The 18,523-nt window shown below is 41.2% G+C and overlaps 1 protein-coding gene across 1 annotated transcript in view; it reads left to right on the top strand.

Annotated features, from left to right (window-relative positions):
- The window catches only part of LOC126284034 (protein son of sevenless), a 183,328-nt gene that overhangs the window by 43,931 nt on the left and 120,874 nt on the right, over nt 1–18,523 (top strand). The window contains exon 10 of the mRNA XM_049982594.1: nt 10,969–11,169. Coding sequence (XP_049838551.1) covers nt 10,969–11,169 — 201 coding nt within the window. The remainder of the gene's footprint in view (nt 1–10,968; nt 11,170–18,523) is intronic.

Genomic DNA, 18,523 nt, shown 5'->3' on the forward strand with positions numbered 1-18,523 from the left:
AGGTTCACGACGAACAACGCTCTGGGCGGCCGTCAACCAGCAAAACCGACAACAATGTGGCTCGTGTGCGACAACTGTTGGACTCTGACCGTCGATTGAGTATCAGGATGGTTGCCAATGAACTGAACTTGTCGTCTACTGTTGTTTTTCACGTTGTTACTGAAGATTTAGCGATGAGGAAAGTGTGCGCCAAGCTCGTGCCCAAGGTGTTGTCAGACGCACCAACCGAGCGGAAATTTTAAGTGAACTTTTGCAACGTGTTGAAATTGAACCTGATTATTTGGACAACGTCATCACTGGTGATGAAACCTGGGTTTTTGAATACGACCCAGAAACAAAACGCCAAAGCTCTGAGTGGCACACTGATCAGTCCCCCAAGCCCAAAAAGGCAAGAATGAGCAAATCAGAAGTGAAAACAATGCTCATTGTATTTTTCGACAGCAAAGGAGTGGTCCATAAGGAGTTTGTTCCTCAAGGACAGACAGTTAACGCTGCCTACTACGTGGATGTGCTGGAAAGACTCCGCAAAAGGGTCGTCAGGACGAGAAAGGACATCTCCGCTACCTGGCAACTCCATCACGTCAACGCACCTTGCCACAACGCGCTACGAGTCCGCGAGTTCCTGGCCAAACACCAGGTGCCAATGCTGCACCCCCCCCCCCCCCCCTATAGTCCTGACCTCGCCCCAGCTGACTTCTTTTTGTTTCCTAGGATTAAGTCAGCCCTGAAAGGAACCCGTTTTTCGTCCATAGACGAGATCCAATCCGCCGTGACGAAGACCTTGCGAGAGGTCCCAGAAGACGCCTTCCAGGGCGCGTACCGGTCATGGCAGAGTCGCTGGAAAAAATGTGTAGAGGCCCAAGGACAGTACTTTGAAGAATTTTAAGTGTTTGTGCAAATCTGTTCAATAAATTACTTTTAAAAAAAATAATTGCATTACTTTCGGAACGCACCCTGTACGTTTGATACAGTTCCGCACTGTCGCCTGATAAACAAAGTAAGAGCCTAAGTAATATCAGACAAGCTGTGTGGCTGGATTGAAGAGTTTTTAGCAAACAGAACACAGCATGTTGTTCTCAATGGAGAGACTTCTACAGACGTTAAAGTAACCTCTGGCGTGCCACAGGGGAGTGTTATGGGACCATTGCTTTTCGCAATATAAATAAATGACCTAGTAGATAGTGTCGGAAGTTCCATGTGGCTTTTCGCGGATGATGCTGTAGTATACAGAGAAGTTGCAGCACTAGAAAATTGTAGCGAAGTGCAGGAAGATCTGCAGTGGATAGGCACTTGGTGCAGAGAGTGGCAACTTACACTTAACATAAACAAATGTAATGTATTGCGAATACATAGAAAGAAGGATCCTTTATTGTATGATTACATGATAGCGGAACAAACACTGGTAGCAGTTACTTCTGTAAAATATCTGGGTGTATGCGTGCGGAACAATTTGAAGTGGAATGATCATATAAAATTAATTGTTCGTAAGGCGGTTACCAGTTTGAGATTCATTGGGAGAGTCCTTAGAAAATGTAGTCCATCAACAAAGGACGTGGCTTACAAAACACTCGTTCGACCCATACTTGAGTATTGCTCATCAGTGTGGGATCCGTACCAGATCGGGTTGACGGAAGGGATAGAGAAGATCCAAAGAAGAGTGGCGCGTTTCGTCACAGGGTTATTTGGTAAGCGTGATAGGGTTATGGAGATGTTTAGCAAACTCAAGTGGCAGATTCAGCAAGAGAGGCGCTCTGCATCATGGTGTAGCTTGCTGTCCAGGTTTTGAGAGGGTGCGTTTCTGGATGAGGTATTGAGTATATTGCTTCCTCCTACTTAAACCTCCCGAGGACAACACGAATGTAAAATTAGAGAGATTTGAGCACGCACGGAGGCTTTCCAACAGTCGTTCTTCCTGCGAACCATACGCGACTGGAACAAGAAAGGGAGGTAATGTAGTGGCACGTAAAGTGCTCTCCGCCACATTCCGTTGGGTGGCTTGCAGAGTATAAATGTAGATGTAAATGTAGCCATCTTTAAGGTGGAGGTCAACATCTATGAAGGTGGCTTATTGGGTTGAGTAGGACCAGGTGAAGCAAATGGGGGAGAAGTTGTTGAGGTTCTGGAGGAAAGTGGGTAGGGTGTTCTCACCCTCGATCCTGATTGCAAAGATGTCATCAATGAATCTGAACCAGGTGAGTGGTTTAGGTTTCTGGGTGTTCCTCTAGATGGCACATGAATAGGTGCCATGCAGGTGCCCATAGGTGTATCTTGGATTTGTTTGTAGGCAATGCCTTCAAAGGAGAAGTAATTGTGGGTGAAGATATAGTTGTTCATGGTGTGACTGGGAAGGAGGTTGTTAGTTTGGAATCCGTCGGGTGCTGAGAAAGGAAATATTCAGCAGTGGTAAGGCCTTTGGCATTAGGGATGTTAGTGTGAAGGTATGTGCCATCAATAGTGACAAGCAGGGCTCTGGGTGGTAAAGGGACAGGAACTATGGAGAGTTGGTGGAGGTAATGGCTAGTATCTTTTATATAGGAGGTAATAGGTTGAAGGTGTTGGTCTATGAGAGCAAAGATTCTATCAGTGGGGGCACAGTAACCAGCCACAATGGGGTGCCCTGTGTGGTTAGGTTTGTGGATTTTGGGAAGCATGTAGAAGGTAGGAGTGTGGGAAGTGGTTAGGGGTGAGTAGAGAGATGGACTCTGTGGAGAGGTTCTGGGATGGGTCTAAGGATTTGAGGAGTGATGAGCACCTCCTGGATTTCTGGAGTGGAGTCACTGTGGAAGGTTTATGGATGAATGTATCTGACAGCTTGCAGAGTCCTTGTGCCAGGTAATCCCTGCAGTTCAAAACTGCAGTGGTGGTGCCTTTGCCACAGGCAGGATTATAAAGTTAGGATCAGTTTTTAGATGGTGGACTGCTGTTCTTTCTGTGGATGTAAGATTAGTTTGCATGTTGAGTGATCTGGGGAATGATAGGGAGGCAGGGTTCAAGGTTAAGAAATTCTGGAAAGTATTTAGTGGCAGTATTGGTGGATCATAATTGCATAGAAAGGTGAACTGAATTAGGCAGAGTTCAACATTGGTCTTTGGTTGAGTCTGATTGGTGGTGAAAGTGTTTCCACCACAGGGAGTGGAAGAAGAGGAGAAGTTCTTAAATAAGTCCTGCATGATTGAATTTGGGAGTGGGGCAAAAGATGAGGCCTGTGGAAAGGACTGACATTTCTGTGGAGCTAAGGCTTCTGGGGGAGAGGTTCATGACTGTGTTTTGGATCTGTTTAGGTTCTGGATTCTGTGTGGTGGTGGGAGGGTGTTTTGGAGGGTGGGATAAGTGTAGTAGGTCTTTGAGACTGGGTTGATCAGCTATGAGAGGACGTGGTGGAGGTTTGGAGATTGTAGAGGTTTGGAGGTTGTTGTAGAGGTGGTGGACAGTGGTACTCTTGGGTGGGAGTAGGAAATGAATAGGGTGGAGAGCTTCTTGATGTGATGTTGTGCATGTTGCTCTAGTTTCTGGAGGTCAAGAGTTTCAATGTGTTATGGGTTCCAGGAATTTGGGATTGCGTAGCAGGAGAATTTTGCAGGTGGAGGGAAGGTACTGCAAGGAGGTTTGGGCTTGGTTGATATGGTTTTGCAGGACTATGTTGGTGAGGACTAAAGATTGGCAGTATTTAAAAAAGGGGAGGTCATTGTGGAAGGAGGGGTGGTAGCTAGAGATGGGTGATTTGATGGTAAGGCCTTTTGGGGGGATTCCATGAGCCAAGCGACAACGCAGGAATGGTATGTGGTACTGGCTTCTGGCTAGGGGTAAGGAAACTTTTCTGTATTGATGCAGATGAAAGGAGCAAGGATCCATAGTGGTGGAAAAAATGCAAAAAATTACATAAATAATGTAATTTAATATTAGTTAGATTAAATATCCCCTATGATATCAAAGAATAAGTATGAGGCCTTATCTTTTTATCTAATTGAGTCTGTGCTGTTGTCACTGTTTCATCTCTTAATCTCTCAAAGGTATCCACTCGTCTTCTATTGTATGCCTTTCTTCTGTTTCAATCAGTTGATGCCTGATGCTCCATTTGAAACTCTCAACAGCTACTGATTACTTCAACTTTACATTACCCCATCACCTTAAATTCCTAGCTTTTTGCAATTTCCTTATTTTTAATTTGCTGTTGATAACCAGTAAATTATGCTCAGAGTCCATATCTACCTCTGAAATGTTTTGCAGTTAAAAACCTGGTTTCTAACTGTATGGAACCCTGTAGTGCCTCCATGTCTCTTCTTTGTGCACAGCCTTCTTCCAAGATTTGTAAATGAAGTATTAGCAATGATTAAATTGTATCATCCTCTCCCCCAGTTAATGTTCCAATATTTTTCCTTCTTGTCTTCTTCGAACTGTCAAATTTCAGCCCCCAATCATAATTACATTTTGATCTCCCTTAACTATTTCAGTAATCTTTTTTAATCTTTTAATACACTTTCTTAACTTTCCCGTAGAGCTTGTAGGTATATAAATATGAACTACTGTTGTGGATGTTAATATCTATGTTGGTTACAAAAATACATTCAACGAGCTGGTCATCATAGCTTATCTGCATTCCTATTTCTTTATGTATTATTATACCTAATCTAGTATTACCCGTTTGTGTTGATAACATTGTACTGACCTGAACAAAAGTCCTGTTCTTACTTGCACTTGCACTGCACTAAATTCCCGAAAGATCTAACTTTACCCATCCATTTCCCTTTGTAAGTTCTCTATCCTGGGTTTAAAGTTGAATGACGACGACGCTGACATCACCGATTGAGGAATATTTTACCCTGGATGGTACCTTTGTCATTAAGCCTCACACTGGAGCTGTAGGATAGAGATCATGGTATGCTGTGGCACACAATAGTACATCACCAATACCTAAAGACCTGAAAAATTCTCGCGTGTGTGTGTGTGTGTGTGTGTGTGTGTGTGTGTGTGTGTGTGTGTGTGTGTGAAGGGGAGGAGGGTTAGATATGATTACAGCATGCACCAATCGTGGATCTTACTGAGGTGGGGGTGTTGCACCATAGGTGCAACCACACTGGAGGGGTGTCCCTGGAAAGGACAGACTCCCTTCATGGGAAATCTACATTCATGTGATAATGTTAGAAACTTTCAGGGGTGATGGAAAGGGTAAAAGGGTAAAAGAAGTAATCTGAGGTAAGGAACACTGGTCTGGAAACAAGTGAAAAATTATAAGCATAAAGCATTTTGATACCTCTGACAATAAACTGGTTCTACTGAAGCTTTTTGTTTTCCATATTTAAGGAGGAAGTAGTATCAACCAAAATAGAAAAAAAAGTCCAGTAAACATGAGATCTAAAGTTCATACCTTAAGAGCTATGAACACCACTTCACCTTTGCTACTGTGAAACATATCCCTTCTACTTAACAGGTGCTCATAATTCTTAAGATAAATATTTTAGAGCCCATGTTTGACACTTATTTTGTTTTGGTCCATACTATCTCCTCCAAAAATATGGAAAGCAAAGAGCTTGCAGTAGAAGGGATCTACTGCCAGAGTCAGGAGAATGATTTTCGCTTATAACTTTCAACTTGTTTGTTCTTGACTGGTCTCTCTTACCTCAAATTGATTCATTTGCCCTTCTCCATCACAAAATCACCCCTTATAATAGCTATAGTTTCCTCTAACTTTCAGCTGTTCCTAGCACCAACATAGTGCTGTCCAAGAGAGGCCAGATCAGTCAGTCTCCCAGACTTTTACTTTTCCAGCTACTGAAAAGACTGCTGCACCCTTTGGGAACCATAGGTTAGCCTGGCCTCCCTAGAGATACCCTTTCAATGTGGTTACACCTTCGACACAACTATCTGTGTTATAGAGGAACTCAAGCCATCTACCCCAGCAAGACCCATGGTTTGTGTGTCCTGTATTTGTATTCACCCCAAATTAAGAGGTCTCTTAGGTATTGATGATGTACTCTGATGTGCCAGAGCATTCTATATACTCTATTATTTTCTCATTTCCTGTCTACAGTCAGTGTCAAAAATAAGAAAACACTGCTAAAAGTAAAAAGGGTTTCAATAATTATTGCAGTACTTTAGCAATGTGAGGCACCTGAAAATTGCCCATTACCCATTTTGTGGTGAATCCACCCAGTTATTGGTTCAATTGTAAGATAGTTGAAAATGGATATTTGGTTGAAGTGCATTTACATATACTTGTCTCTTCCATCGAGTACTCCAGTTGGGAACTGTGTGATGAGTGATGGGAAGTAAATGATATGATTACATTTGTTTTTGACTGACTTGTAATGAATCACAAGGCCTAGATTAGGGTGCAAATTGACAATTTCATTGTGAGTAGGCGAAGCCAGTAAATCTCGACACAGAAATAAAATTGCTGAAATAGATTGAAGTGTAACTGAGCCTGAGATATGTTCATCATTGCAGTAACCTGTTTTTATGTCTTTATTTCTGATTTTGTTGTAAATTTTGGCAGTAAAGTTAGTCTAACCTAATACAATAAAATAATAGGTAACTTCATATACAAACCACAGGAAACTGCAACAAGCATTCTGATTGGCTACCAGTAACCTACTCACTATTCATCGTATTCAATTCCCATAATTCATTGTGCAGTCACTAACTGGAGCACTCAACAGAAGAGACAGGTACATCGTAATTGCAGTTTTACTGGATATTTAATAAAATGTGACTTGGCTTGGTAGCATTGAAGGTTGAAGTGCAGAGGAAATGACTTTATGGATGCATGTATACTGCTTTGTGTAATGTTCATGCTGTTTAAATAAGAGGATGAAACAATATAAAGCCCATGGTATCACCTGTTTCCTCCACCCACTCCCAAGCCATATACCCCATCATCCCACCACCCGCAACCTCTACCCATCACTCCCTCTGCCATAACCCATTCCCAGCCTCTACCCGCCCACCACTCCCAACCTCTACCTACCCAACTGCACTCTCCTGAACCTCCTACCACCCTTTCCAAACCATAAAAATAAAATGGTTATCAGGTCTAAAGACAAGCCATTTCTCAGTAACATTTGCGTAACTGCATGTTGATTTAATTTAGTAACAGCAAAATTTTACCATAAAACTCCCTCACAATCTGCACTAGTCTGACAGTCAGTAGTTTAGCAGTAATAATACCATTGTATGTAAATACCCCAATCTCTTAACACAAGCATTGTTGACAATGACCACTATCATTCATTTCATTGTGAAACAAGTTTATTTTTGTGTTCAGTGTTGGAACATAGCATAAGCTCTCTTCTGTTTCTTTGCCATTGACAAAATTTGAAATACTTGAACTGTTTCTTCTTCTTTCTTGCCATATGGTGTAGATTGTATACTACACATGAGCTAGGAATAAACATGACATTATCCATAAATAGGAACGTGTTGTCAAGATAAAAGACAAAATATCCCATGCCCTCAGTCATTGTTTCACAAATAAAGGTACATAAAGTAGTGAAATGTTTAAGAAGTTCCATCATTACAGCAAAATGATAGACATGAAATCTGCTCTGTGACTGCAAAAATTCATAAATATTCAGGAAATCGTACACAAGAAAAATGAGGAAAATGACGGGCAGGCTCTGCAGGAGAGAGGCTCAGTAGCACGGTACGGGCTTTTGTTAAAGTTTCGAGAACATACCTTCACCGAAGAGTCAAGCAGTATATTGCTCCCTCCTACGTATATCTCGTGAAGAGACCATGAGGATAAAATCAGAGAGATTAGAGCCTACACAGAAGCATACCAACAATCCTTCTTTCCACGTACAATACGAGACTGGAATAGAAGGGAGAACCTATAGAGGTACTCAGGGTACCCTCCGCCACACACTGTCAGGTGGCTTGCGGAGTATGGATGTAGATGTAGATGCAGTTGTTTGGTCCATAGATATCGGTTCCTGTTCTCTGCAACAACACAAGATATCATAGCAAAATTTCCTATTTTCTCAGTGAAATGTTAGCTAGTTGTGATAGAAACAGTTTACCTCATGATATAAGCAGACATATCATAATTTTGCAATCTTATTCTAACTACCGAAGGTACGTTCTTTTTGAGGAAAACAGTAATAATTGGGGGAAAACTTGGAGAGTTAGTTACATTTTGCTTGTTTGCAAAGTCCCTAACTGCATTTATTTGTTCTCATGGTAGTTGGCTTTTTCCTAGTTTTTATTGGTGTCCAACCAGTCACAGATACCAGGGCAATATTGGACATTTTCTTCAGTTTATTCTTATTTTATTGAGTGTTTTCTGCACTGGTGGCTCTATTATCATTTTAACTGTGTGTGAGGAAAGGGCACAAGTGCATGTAGACATAGATGCTCCAATGAGAGATTTTTAGTACCCACTTTAATATGTCGGTGAACAACCATGTTCTGTGTTAATATCTGTCTGTCTTCCAAGTCTCTAACGTGTGTCCATTGGTCCATGTCCCAAGAAGATTGGCTATGAGGAAATAGTTCATTTCCACAAAGCATTTAGTTCATACCAATAACCCCTAATTCTTTAGAAGTGAATTTACAACCAGACAACAGCCTCAGACATCTGATTACACTTGACAAATAAGTAAATGTGTCAAATATGTGATGTTAAGCATATAAGCAAGTAGTAATTTAGGGAAGGTTTGAAATTATGCGTTAAGTTCATAGGAAGTCACTAAGTGCTCTTATTATGAAACACAGAATGAATATGACGTGGGTAATTTGCCACTCCATTTTAAGGAAAACTAGTTATTCATCTCAATTTTTATGATGTTATAGCTACTGAACTATGTGAGACACAATGATATAATTTAGCAGGTACATTCTGTGATATATTTAGATACTGTCTGCAAAGTGTGTTGTGAATAGAGTTAATAGTAAAGAAGTAATAAATTAAAATGTCATATCTGATGCTACAGTTTTATTGCATAGACAGTAAAAGTGTAGTAAGTGATAAACGTTTTTGCTGTTTTTGGGGTGGGGGGTGTCAGTGAATAAAAGTTTTGTGAAGGGGGTGCCGGTGAAATTATGTGTAAAGTTTGTTGTAAGGCTCCAAGACCTCTCATTCTCAAACATTGGATGAATAAAGTCTAGGTATTTGGATGCCATAACCTATTCTGCCTTAACACACACACACACACACACACACACACACACACACACACACACACACAGTTTCTTCTGTACCACTTGTATTATTGTGTTAAACCTTTAATGTAAGATTATATCTCTTAATGTGTAAATTATTACAACCTTTTAAATTTGGTCAATAATTATGCTAAATGTAGAAAATCAAATTTTTGTGGCCCGTGGAAGCCAATTAGGTAGGCAGTCAGTAACTAGTACCAGATTCTAGTGGTAGTCACTTAATAATATAGATTCTGCACAGGTCATTCAGTGCCGTTGAACCAATATTGTCACCACAATCATCATCCCCCACTCTCCCACCCCCTAACATCCCCAGATTTAATTTGATTAGATTGCATCACTCATATTTTACAAATTCCTTTAAGACACTATCCATTCCGTTCAACTGCTTGTCCAAGTCCTATCCCATTTCTGACGTAATTTCTTCGGCAAACTTCAGAGTTGTCATTTGTTCTCCATGAACTATCCAAATTTCTCCTTGCTTTCCATCACAGTTTGGTCAGTGTGCAGATTGACGAATATCATGTATAGGCTACAAACCTGCTTCTATTCAATCTGACTTCTAAGATAAGTCATAGTAAGGCCTACATTTCTCCTTAACCTGAACTCATCTTGTACAAGGTTGGCTTCTATGAGTCATTCCATTCTTCTGTAAGTAATTACTGTCAGTATTTTGCAAATATCACTTAAACTGGACGTTTAGTGTTGATCACATGTGCGAGTACTTGTCTTCTTTGGAAATGGAATTATTACATTCTTCTTCCCATTTTAGGTTCTTTCACATGTCTCGTATATCTTGCATACCTGGTGAAATACTTTTGTCATAGTATGTTCTTCGAAGGATCTCCATAACACTGAGGTAATGCCATCAACTGCAGATGCCCAATTTTCATTTAGGCATTTTAGCACTCTATCATATTCTTCTCGCAATGTAACACCTACTATCTCATCTTCTTCTACTGTCCCTTTCCTTTCTATATTATTGTCTTCAAAAGCTGTAAGGGTGTTGGTTGGTAGGTAGTGCTGAGAAATAAATGTCAAGGGAAAACATTGTTTCCAAGTTAATTAGTGTTGAAGTTAGCCAATCGGACTGTTGCGTGCACAAATTCAGGTGGCCCGCCAAATACAATTAGTGTTCTCTTATCATAATTGATAGCCCACGAGGCTGCTGAGCCTTTTTGCTTGGGGTCATTCCTTACTACTATCTTGTGTCCAGTTTTTCTGTCACTTTCTTATTTGGTTTTTGGGAATCAAATGAAGAATGCATTTGATAGCACCATATCTGACAGTCTGCTTGAATTTGTATACACAATGATGAGACTGTCTAACATCAGTGCTAATTAACTTGGAAACAGTGTAACATATTGAGTTTTTTCCATCGCTTCTGGTCACCCTTTCTATGTTCCTTCCACCTTGTGGTGGAAATGGGAAGGAAAGAAACTGACACTTATAGCTGTCAGGTGGATGTTTGGATGATTTCTTCATAGCACATACTCGGTTTTCGTGTTCACATTTGACAGAACAGTGCTCTGTCACCAGTGCTTGTGATGTAATATTAAATGCCAACTGTCTTTTGTCTTACTAGCAAATCATACTGATTTGGAGGTCTTTATGAAAGTCATTTTATGTTATTTGTAAACATAGTTTTCAAGTATGTTTTAGTTCTTAGAAGTTTATCATTTCATTTATAGCACAGAGCTCTGTAGAAAACATTGTGACGTGGTTATTGTGACAACATTTAACTTTGTAAGGCAAATCAGATTGACAGTGTTATTTGCCCGTGCTTACTTTTTCTTCTCTCTTCTCTTACAGAGGATGTGTTGGGAAAAGTTGGTAGTGGTCGAAGACTGACTGAAAGGCGTGTTTTTCTCTTCGATGGCTTGATGGTATTGTGCAAGCCCAACAGTAAACGCACATCTGTATCTGTTACGGGTCCTGTCGGAGGCGAGTTTCGCCTCAAGGAACGCTTCTTTATCCGTAAAGTGGAAATTGTTGACAGAGAGGATACTGAAGGTAAGAATAATATATGACATGATTTTATTGCGATTTTGAAGGACAGTATTGCAAAAGTGGTTATATCAGTTAGACCCAGAAAAATCTACCATTTTTTTCTATTCAGGAGTTAATATATCAATTTTCAAGCAAGTTCAGAAAAAATTCAAGGAATTCTAACTTGTACTACCACTTCAAAGTTTAACTGGTGTAAGAAAGAGATTGAGAAATAGTAGTTTACAGGACTGTATGAAGTGGAGAAAGGCATTAGGTGGATGATTGGTGGAAAACTGAGAAACTTGTACTTGTCATGATTGATTCAAAGTACTAAGGCTACGAGTGTCTAAGTGATGATGGTTTCTGAAGAGAAAAATTACACATTATTGTATAATATATAAAGAAACAAAGATTCCAAGACTTACCAAGCGGGAAAGCGCCGGTAGACAGGCACAATAAATAAAGCACACAAACACACACACAGAATTTCTAGCTTTCGCAGCCGACGGTTGCTTCTTCAGGAAAGAGGGAAGGAAAGGGAAAGACGAAAGGTTGTGGGTTTTAAGGGAGAGGGTAAGGAGTCATTCCAATCCCGGGAGCGGGAAGACTTACCTTAGGGGGGGAAAAAAGGACAGGTGTACACTCGCGCGCGCACACGCACACATATCCATCCGCACATACACAGACACAAGCAGACATTATTGTATAAAGTACACAAATGTTAAAGTACACACCATGTGCATTATTTTGTGTTTGTATCGAACATTTGTACAGGGTGTTACAAATAGGTATGGCCATACTTACAGGAAACATTCCTCACACACAAAGAAAGAAAATATGTTATGTGGACATGTGTCCAGAAATGCTTACTTTCCATGTTAGAGCTCATTTTATTACTTCTCTTCAAATCACATTAATCATGGAAGGAAAACACACAGTAACAGAACGTACCAGCGTGACTTCAAACACGTTGTTACAGGAAATGTTCAAAATGACCTCCGTTAGCGAGGATACATGCATCCACCCTCCGTCGCATGGAATCTCTGATGCACTGATGCAGCCCTGGAGAATGGCGTATTGTATCACAGACATCCACAGTACGAGCACGAAGAGTCTCTACATTTGGTACCAGGGTTGCGTAGACAAGAGCTTTCAAATGCCCCCATAAATGGAAGTCAAGAGGGTTGAGGTCTGGAGAGCATGGAGGCCATGGAATTGGTCCGCCTCTATCAATCCATCTGTCACCGAATCTGTTATTGAGAAGCGTCCGAACACTTCAACTGAAATGTGCAGGAGATCCATCGTGCATGAACCACATGTTGTGTCATACTTGTAAAGGAATATGTCTAGCAGCACAGGTACAGTTGTTGTTGTTGTGGTCTTCAGTCCTGAGACTGGTTTGATGCAGCTCTCCATGCTACTCTATCTTGTGCAAGCTTCTTCATCTCCCAGTACCTACTGCAACCTACATCCTTCTGAATCTGCTTAGTGTAGTCATCTCTTGGTCTCCCTCTATGATTTTTACCCATCACACTGCCCTCTGATACTAAATTGGTGATCCCTTGGTGCCTTAGAACATGTCCTACCAACCGATCCCTTCTTCTTGTCAAGTTGTGCCACAAACTCCTCTTCTCTCCAATCCTATTCAATACTTCCTCATTAGTTATGTGATCTACCCATTTAATCTTCAGCATTCTTCTGTAGCACCACATTTCGAAAGCTTCTATTCTCTTCTTGTCCAAACTAGTTATCGTCCATGTTTCACTTCCATACATGGCTACACTCTACACAAGTACTTTCAGAAATGACTTCCTGACACTTAAATCTATACTCGATGTTAACAAATTTCTCTTCTTCAGAAACGCTTTCCTTGCCATTGCCAGTTTACATTTGATATCCTCTCTACTTCGACCATCATCAGTTATTTTACTCCCCAAATAGCAAAACTCCTTTACTACTTTAAGTGTGTTATTTCCTAATCTAATTACCTTAGCATCACCCGACTTAATTCAACTACATTCCGTTATCCTCGTTTTGCTTTTGTTGATGTTCATCTTATATCCTCCTTTCAAGACACTGTCCATTCCGTTCAACTGCTCTTCCAAGTCCTTTGCCGTCTCTGACAGAATTACAATGTCATCGGCGAACCGCAAGGTCTTTATTTCTTCTCCATGGATTTTAATACCTACTCCGAATTTTTCTTTTGTTTCCTTCACTACTTGCTCAATATACAGATTGAATAACATCGGGGAGAGGCTACAACCATGTCTTACTCCCTTCCCAACAACTGCTTCCCTGTCATGTCCCTCGACTCTTATAACTGCCGTCTGGTTTCTGTACAAGTTGTAAATAGCCTTTCGCTCCCTGCATTTTACCCCTGCCACCTTTAGAATTTCAAAGAGAGTATTCCAGTCAACATTGTCAAAAGTTTTCTCTAAGTCTACAAATGCTAGAAACGTAGGTTTGCCTTTCCTTAATCTTTCTTCTAAGATAAGGCGTAAGGTCAGTATTGCCTCACGTGTTCCAGTATTTCTACGGAATCCAAACTGATCTTCCCCCGAGGTCGGCTTCTACTAGTTTTTCCATTCGTCTGTAAAGAATTCGTGTTAGTATTTTGCAGCTGTGTCTTATTAGACTGATTGTTCGGTAATTTTCCCATCTGTCAACACCTGCTTTCTTTGGGATTGGAATTATTATATTCTTCTTGAAGTCTGAGGGTATTTAGCCTGTCTCATACATCTTGCTCACCAGATAGTAGAGTTTTGTCAGGACTGGCTCTCCCAAGGCTGTCAGTAGTTTCAATGGAATGTTGTCTACTCCGGGGGCCTTGTTTCGACTCAGGTCTTTCAGTGCTCTGCCAAACTCTTCACGCAGTATCGTATCTCCAATTTCATTTCCATCTACATTCTCTTCCATTTCCATAATATTGTCTTCAAGTACATTGCCCTTGTATAGACCCTCTATATACTCCTTCCACCTTTCTGCTTTCCCTTCTTTGCTTAGAACTGGGTTTCCATCTGAGATCTTGATGTTCATACAAGTGGGTCTCTTTTCTCCAAAGGTCTCTTTAATTTTCCTGTAGGCAGTATCTATCTTATCCCTAGTGAGATAAGCCTCTACATCCTTACCTTTGTCCTCTAGCCATCCCTGCTTAGCCATTTTGCACTTCGTGTCGATCTCATTTTTGAGACGTTTGTATTCCTTTTTGCCTGCTTCATTTACTGCATTTTTATATTGTCTCCTTTCATCAATTAAATTCAATATTTCTTCTGTTACCCAAGGATTTCTACTAGCCTTCATCCTATTACCTATTTGATCCTCTGCTGCCTTCACTACTTCATCCCTCAAAGCTGCCCATTATTCTTCTACCGTATTTCTTTCCCCCATTCCTGTCAATTGCTCCCTTATGCTCTCCCTGAAACTCTGTACAACCTCTGGTTCTTTTAGTTTATCCAGGTACCATCTCCTTAAATTCCCACATTTTTGCAGTTTCTTTAGTTTTAATCTACAGGTCATAACCAATAGATTGTGGTCAGAGTCCACATCTGCCCCTGGAAATGTCTTACAATTTAAAACCTGGTTCCTAAATCTCTGTCTTACCATTATATAATCTATCTGAAACCTGTCAGTATCTCCAGGCTTCTTCCATGTATACAACCTTCTTTCATGACTCTTAAGCCAAGTGTTAGCTATGCTTAAGTTGTGCTCTGTGCAAAATTCTACCAGGTGGCTTCCTCTTTCATTTCTTTGCCCTAGTCCATATTCACCTACTACGTTTCCTTCTCTCCTTTTTCCTACTACCGAATTCCAGTCACCCATGACTATTAAATTTTCGTCACCCTTCACTATCTGAATAATTTCTTTTATTTGATCATACATTTCTTCAATTTCTTCGTCATCTGCAGAGCTAGTTGGCATATAAACTTGTACTACTGTAGTAGGTGTGGTCGTCGTATCTATCTTGGCCACAATAATGCGTTCACTATGCTGTTTGTAGTAGCTTACCCGCATTCCTATTTTTCCATTCATTATTAAACCTACTCCTGCATACCCCTATTTGATTTTGTATTTATAACCCTGTATTCACCTGACCAAAAGTCTTGTTCCTCCTTCCACCAAACTTCACTAATTCCCACTATATCTAACTTTGACCTATCCATTTCCCTTTTTAAATTTTCTAACCTACCTGCCCGATTAAGGGATCTGACATTCCACGATCCGATCCCTAGAACGCCAGTTTTCTTTCTCCTGATAACGACATCCTCTTGAGTAGTCCCCGCCCGGAGATCCGAATGGGGACTATTTTACCTCCGGAATATTTTACCCAAGAGGACGCCATCATCATTTAATCATACAGTAAAGCTGCATCCCCTCGGGAAAGATTACGGCTGTAGTTTCCCCTTGCTTTCAGCCGTTCGCAGTACCAGCACAGCAAGGCCGTTTTGATTATTGTTACAAGGCCAGATCAGTCAATCATCCAGACTGTTGCCCCTGCAACTACTGAAAAGGGTGCTGCCCCTCTTCAGGAACCACACGTTTGTCTGGCCTCTCAACAGATACCCCTCCGTTGTGATTGTACCTGCGGTACGGCTATCTGTATCGTTGAGGCACGCAAGCCTCCACACCAACAGCAAGGTCCATGGTTCATGGGGGGAGGCACAGGTAGAGTATCCCGTATGAAATCATCATTATGTGCTCCATTGAGTATAGGTGTAAGAACATGGGGCCCAATCAAAACATCTTCAACAATGCCTGCCCAAACATTCACAGAAAATCTGTGTTGATGACTTGATTGCACAATTGCGTGCGGATTGTCGTCAGCCCACATGTTGATTGTGAAAATTTACAATTTGATCACATTGGAATGAAGCCTCATCCGTAAAGAGAACATTTGCACTGAAACAATGATTGACACATGTTCAAATAGATTTCGGGCTTGCAGCCGGTCGTCGTAAACTTCTTTGCACGATATTTCGGCTGGACAACTGCCAGCCATCTTCAGGTGAGGCGAACAAAGACTGACGAAGACGTTCTCCGTTCCGTCTTATATAGTGCGCTGATAGTACTGCCGCGCATGCGTTGCAGTCGCGGAAACAGAAGAACCACACCACCCAGGAACAGCGCCCTCGTTGGTGGAACTGCGAAACTCGGGTGCCATCGGTATTGTCGCTGGCCGCAGGTATCGATGTCTTCTGGCGTCTTCGTCTCGAGAAAATTTCTGTGATGACGGGATTCCATGCATTATTCAATTGGTAACCACTGTCCCGGTTCAATAAATTTCCATCACTGCGTATTTCAACGGATTCTTTAATAATGGAGTCCCAAAAAGTTGTTGCTGTGGCCAAAATCGAAGTTTTGTCGTACTCCATTGAAAAGGTTAGCCACCAGAGGGGACAGAGGGCTGCCCATGGCGACACCGTGAGACTGTTCTAAAAATTCCTGGTTAAACATAAAATAAGTTGAGGAAAGAGCATGTCGAAACAAAGCAGTGATGTCCGATTCAAACTGTTGACCAATTAGAAACAAGGAATCCCCAAGAGGTACTTTTGTGAAAATACCGTGTCAGTGTGGTATGGCCTATATAGGACAGACTACACGTACTGTGGAAGAGCGTTGTACAGAACATCAATGTTGCACCCGTCTACTGCAACCCAGTAAATCTGCAATTGCGGAACATTGTATTTCTAACGGACATTCAATGGAGTACGACAAAACTTCGATTTTGGCCACAGCAACAACTTTTTGGGACTCCATTATTAAAGAATCCGTTGAAATACGCAGTGCTGGAAATTTATTGAACCGGGACAGTGGTTACCAATTGAATAATGCATGGAATCCCGTCATCACAGAAATTTTCTCGAGACGAAGACGCCAGAAGACATAGATACCTGCGGTCAGCGACAATACCGATGGCACCTGAGTTTCGCAGTTCCACCAGCGAGGGCGCTGTTGCTGGGCGGTGTGGTTCTTCTGTCTCCACGACTGCAACGCATGCGTGGCAGTACTATCAGCGCACTATATAAGACGGAACGGAGAATGTCTTCGTCAGTCCTCGTTCGGCTCACCTGAAGATGGCTGGCAGTTGGACCCAGCCGAAATATCGTGCGAAGAAGTTTACGACGACCGGCTGCAAGCCCGAAATCTATTTGAACAATTGATTCGCCGGGAAAATTTCAAATTTTACGATTGACACATGGTTGGATGAACCATTTGCAGAAGTGTACCCGTGGAGGCAAATCAGCTGCTGATAGTGCCTGAACACGCTGTACATGGTACGGAAACAACTGGTTCTCCCGTAGCACTCTATACAGTGACGTGGTCAACATTACCTCGATACAAACGTACCGCGCCACGCCTATTGACCCGTGCTAATCCATACATCAAATGGGCATCTGCCAACTCCGCATTTGTAAACATTTCACTGACTGTAAAACCAAATTCGTGATGAACAGTAACCTGTTGATGCTACATACTGATGTGTTTGATGCTAGTACTGTAGAGCAATGAGTCGCATGTCCACACAAGCATCAAATTCAACATTACCTTCAATTGAGCCAACTGGCGGTGAATCGAGGAAGTACAGTACATACTGATGAAACTAAAATGAGCTCTAACAAGGAAATTAAGCGTTTCCGGACACATGTCCACGTAACATATTTTCTTTCTTTGTGTGTGAGGAATGTTTCCTGAAAGTTTGGCCATACCCTTTTGTAACACCCTGTATATAACTTGAATCTGTAGTAGTCTAAATTATAGTATTATTCCATCCTAAATTATATTTTTAAAGATGTATACAACCACAGGAGAGTACTGTTTTATTACCAGAAATATAGGTTTACTTCTAGTCGTAACACATGTTCTGATTTACAATCAGATGTAAATTGTGTGTGTGTGTGTGTGTGTGTGTGTGTGTGTGTGTGTGTGTGTGTGTGTACGCGAGCAACCATTCACATTTCAGTTTATGATTTTGGTGCATGTTGAAGTCAGTTGAAGGGTATCTCACTCTGCACATGAAATGGGGGTCATTACATTTGATAGAACTGTAAAAAGGCTCGTGAGTTGTTAAACATCACCAATTCATCATTTTTATGATGTAGCTAAAATGAAGACATCCCACTAGACACCACTTGCACTTCTGCTCAAAATACTAAAAATTACATTATCCAGCACTAGGGGTGTCATGATGGCTGTCTTGACCACAAACATAGGACATATCAAAGTAACGTTTTAGTAAACTCTCAATCCATTGTCTTTTTAATGTAGTTCATCGATGTTTAGTCTGAAACCACAATCTGTCACTATCTTTGGCAACAACAGAATGAGAAGAGTGAATCTGCTGAGTTGTTTCAGAAAGTCCCATAAGCTCTGTTGGGCATGA

Source organism: Schistocerca gregaria, chromosome 8 (assembly GCF_023897955.1).
Source record: "Schistocerca gregaria isolate iqSchGreg1 chromosome 8, iqSchGreg1.2, whole genome shotgun sequence".
Taxonomy (NCBI): domain Eukaryota; kingdom Metazoa; phylum Arthropoda; class Insecta; order Orthoptera; family Acrididae; genus Schistocerca; species Schistocerca gregaria.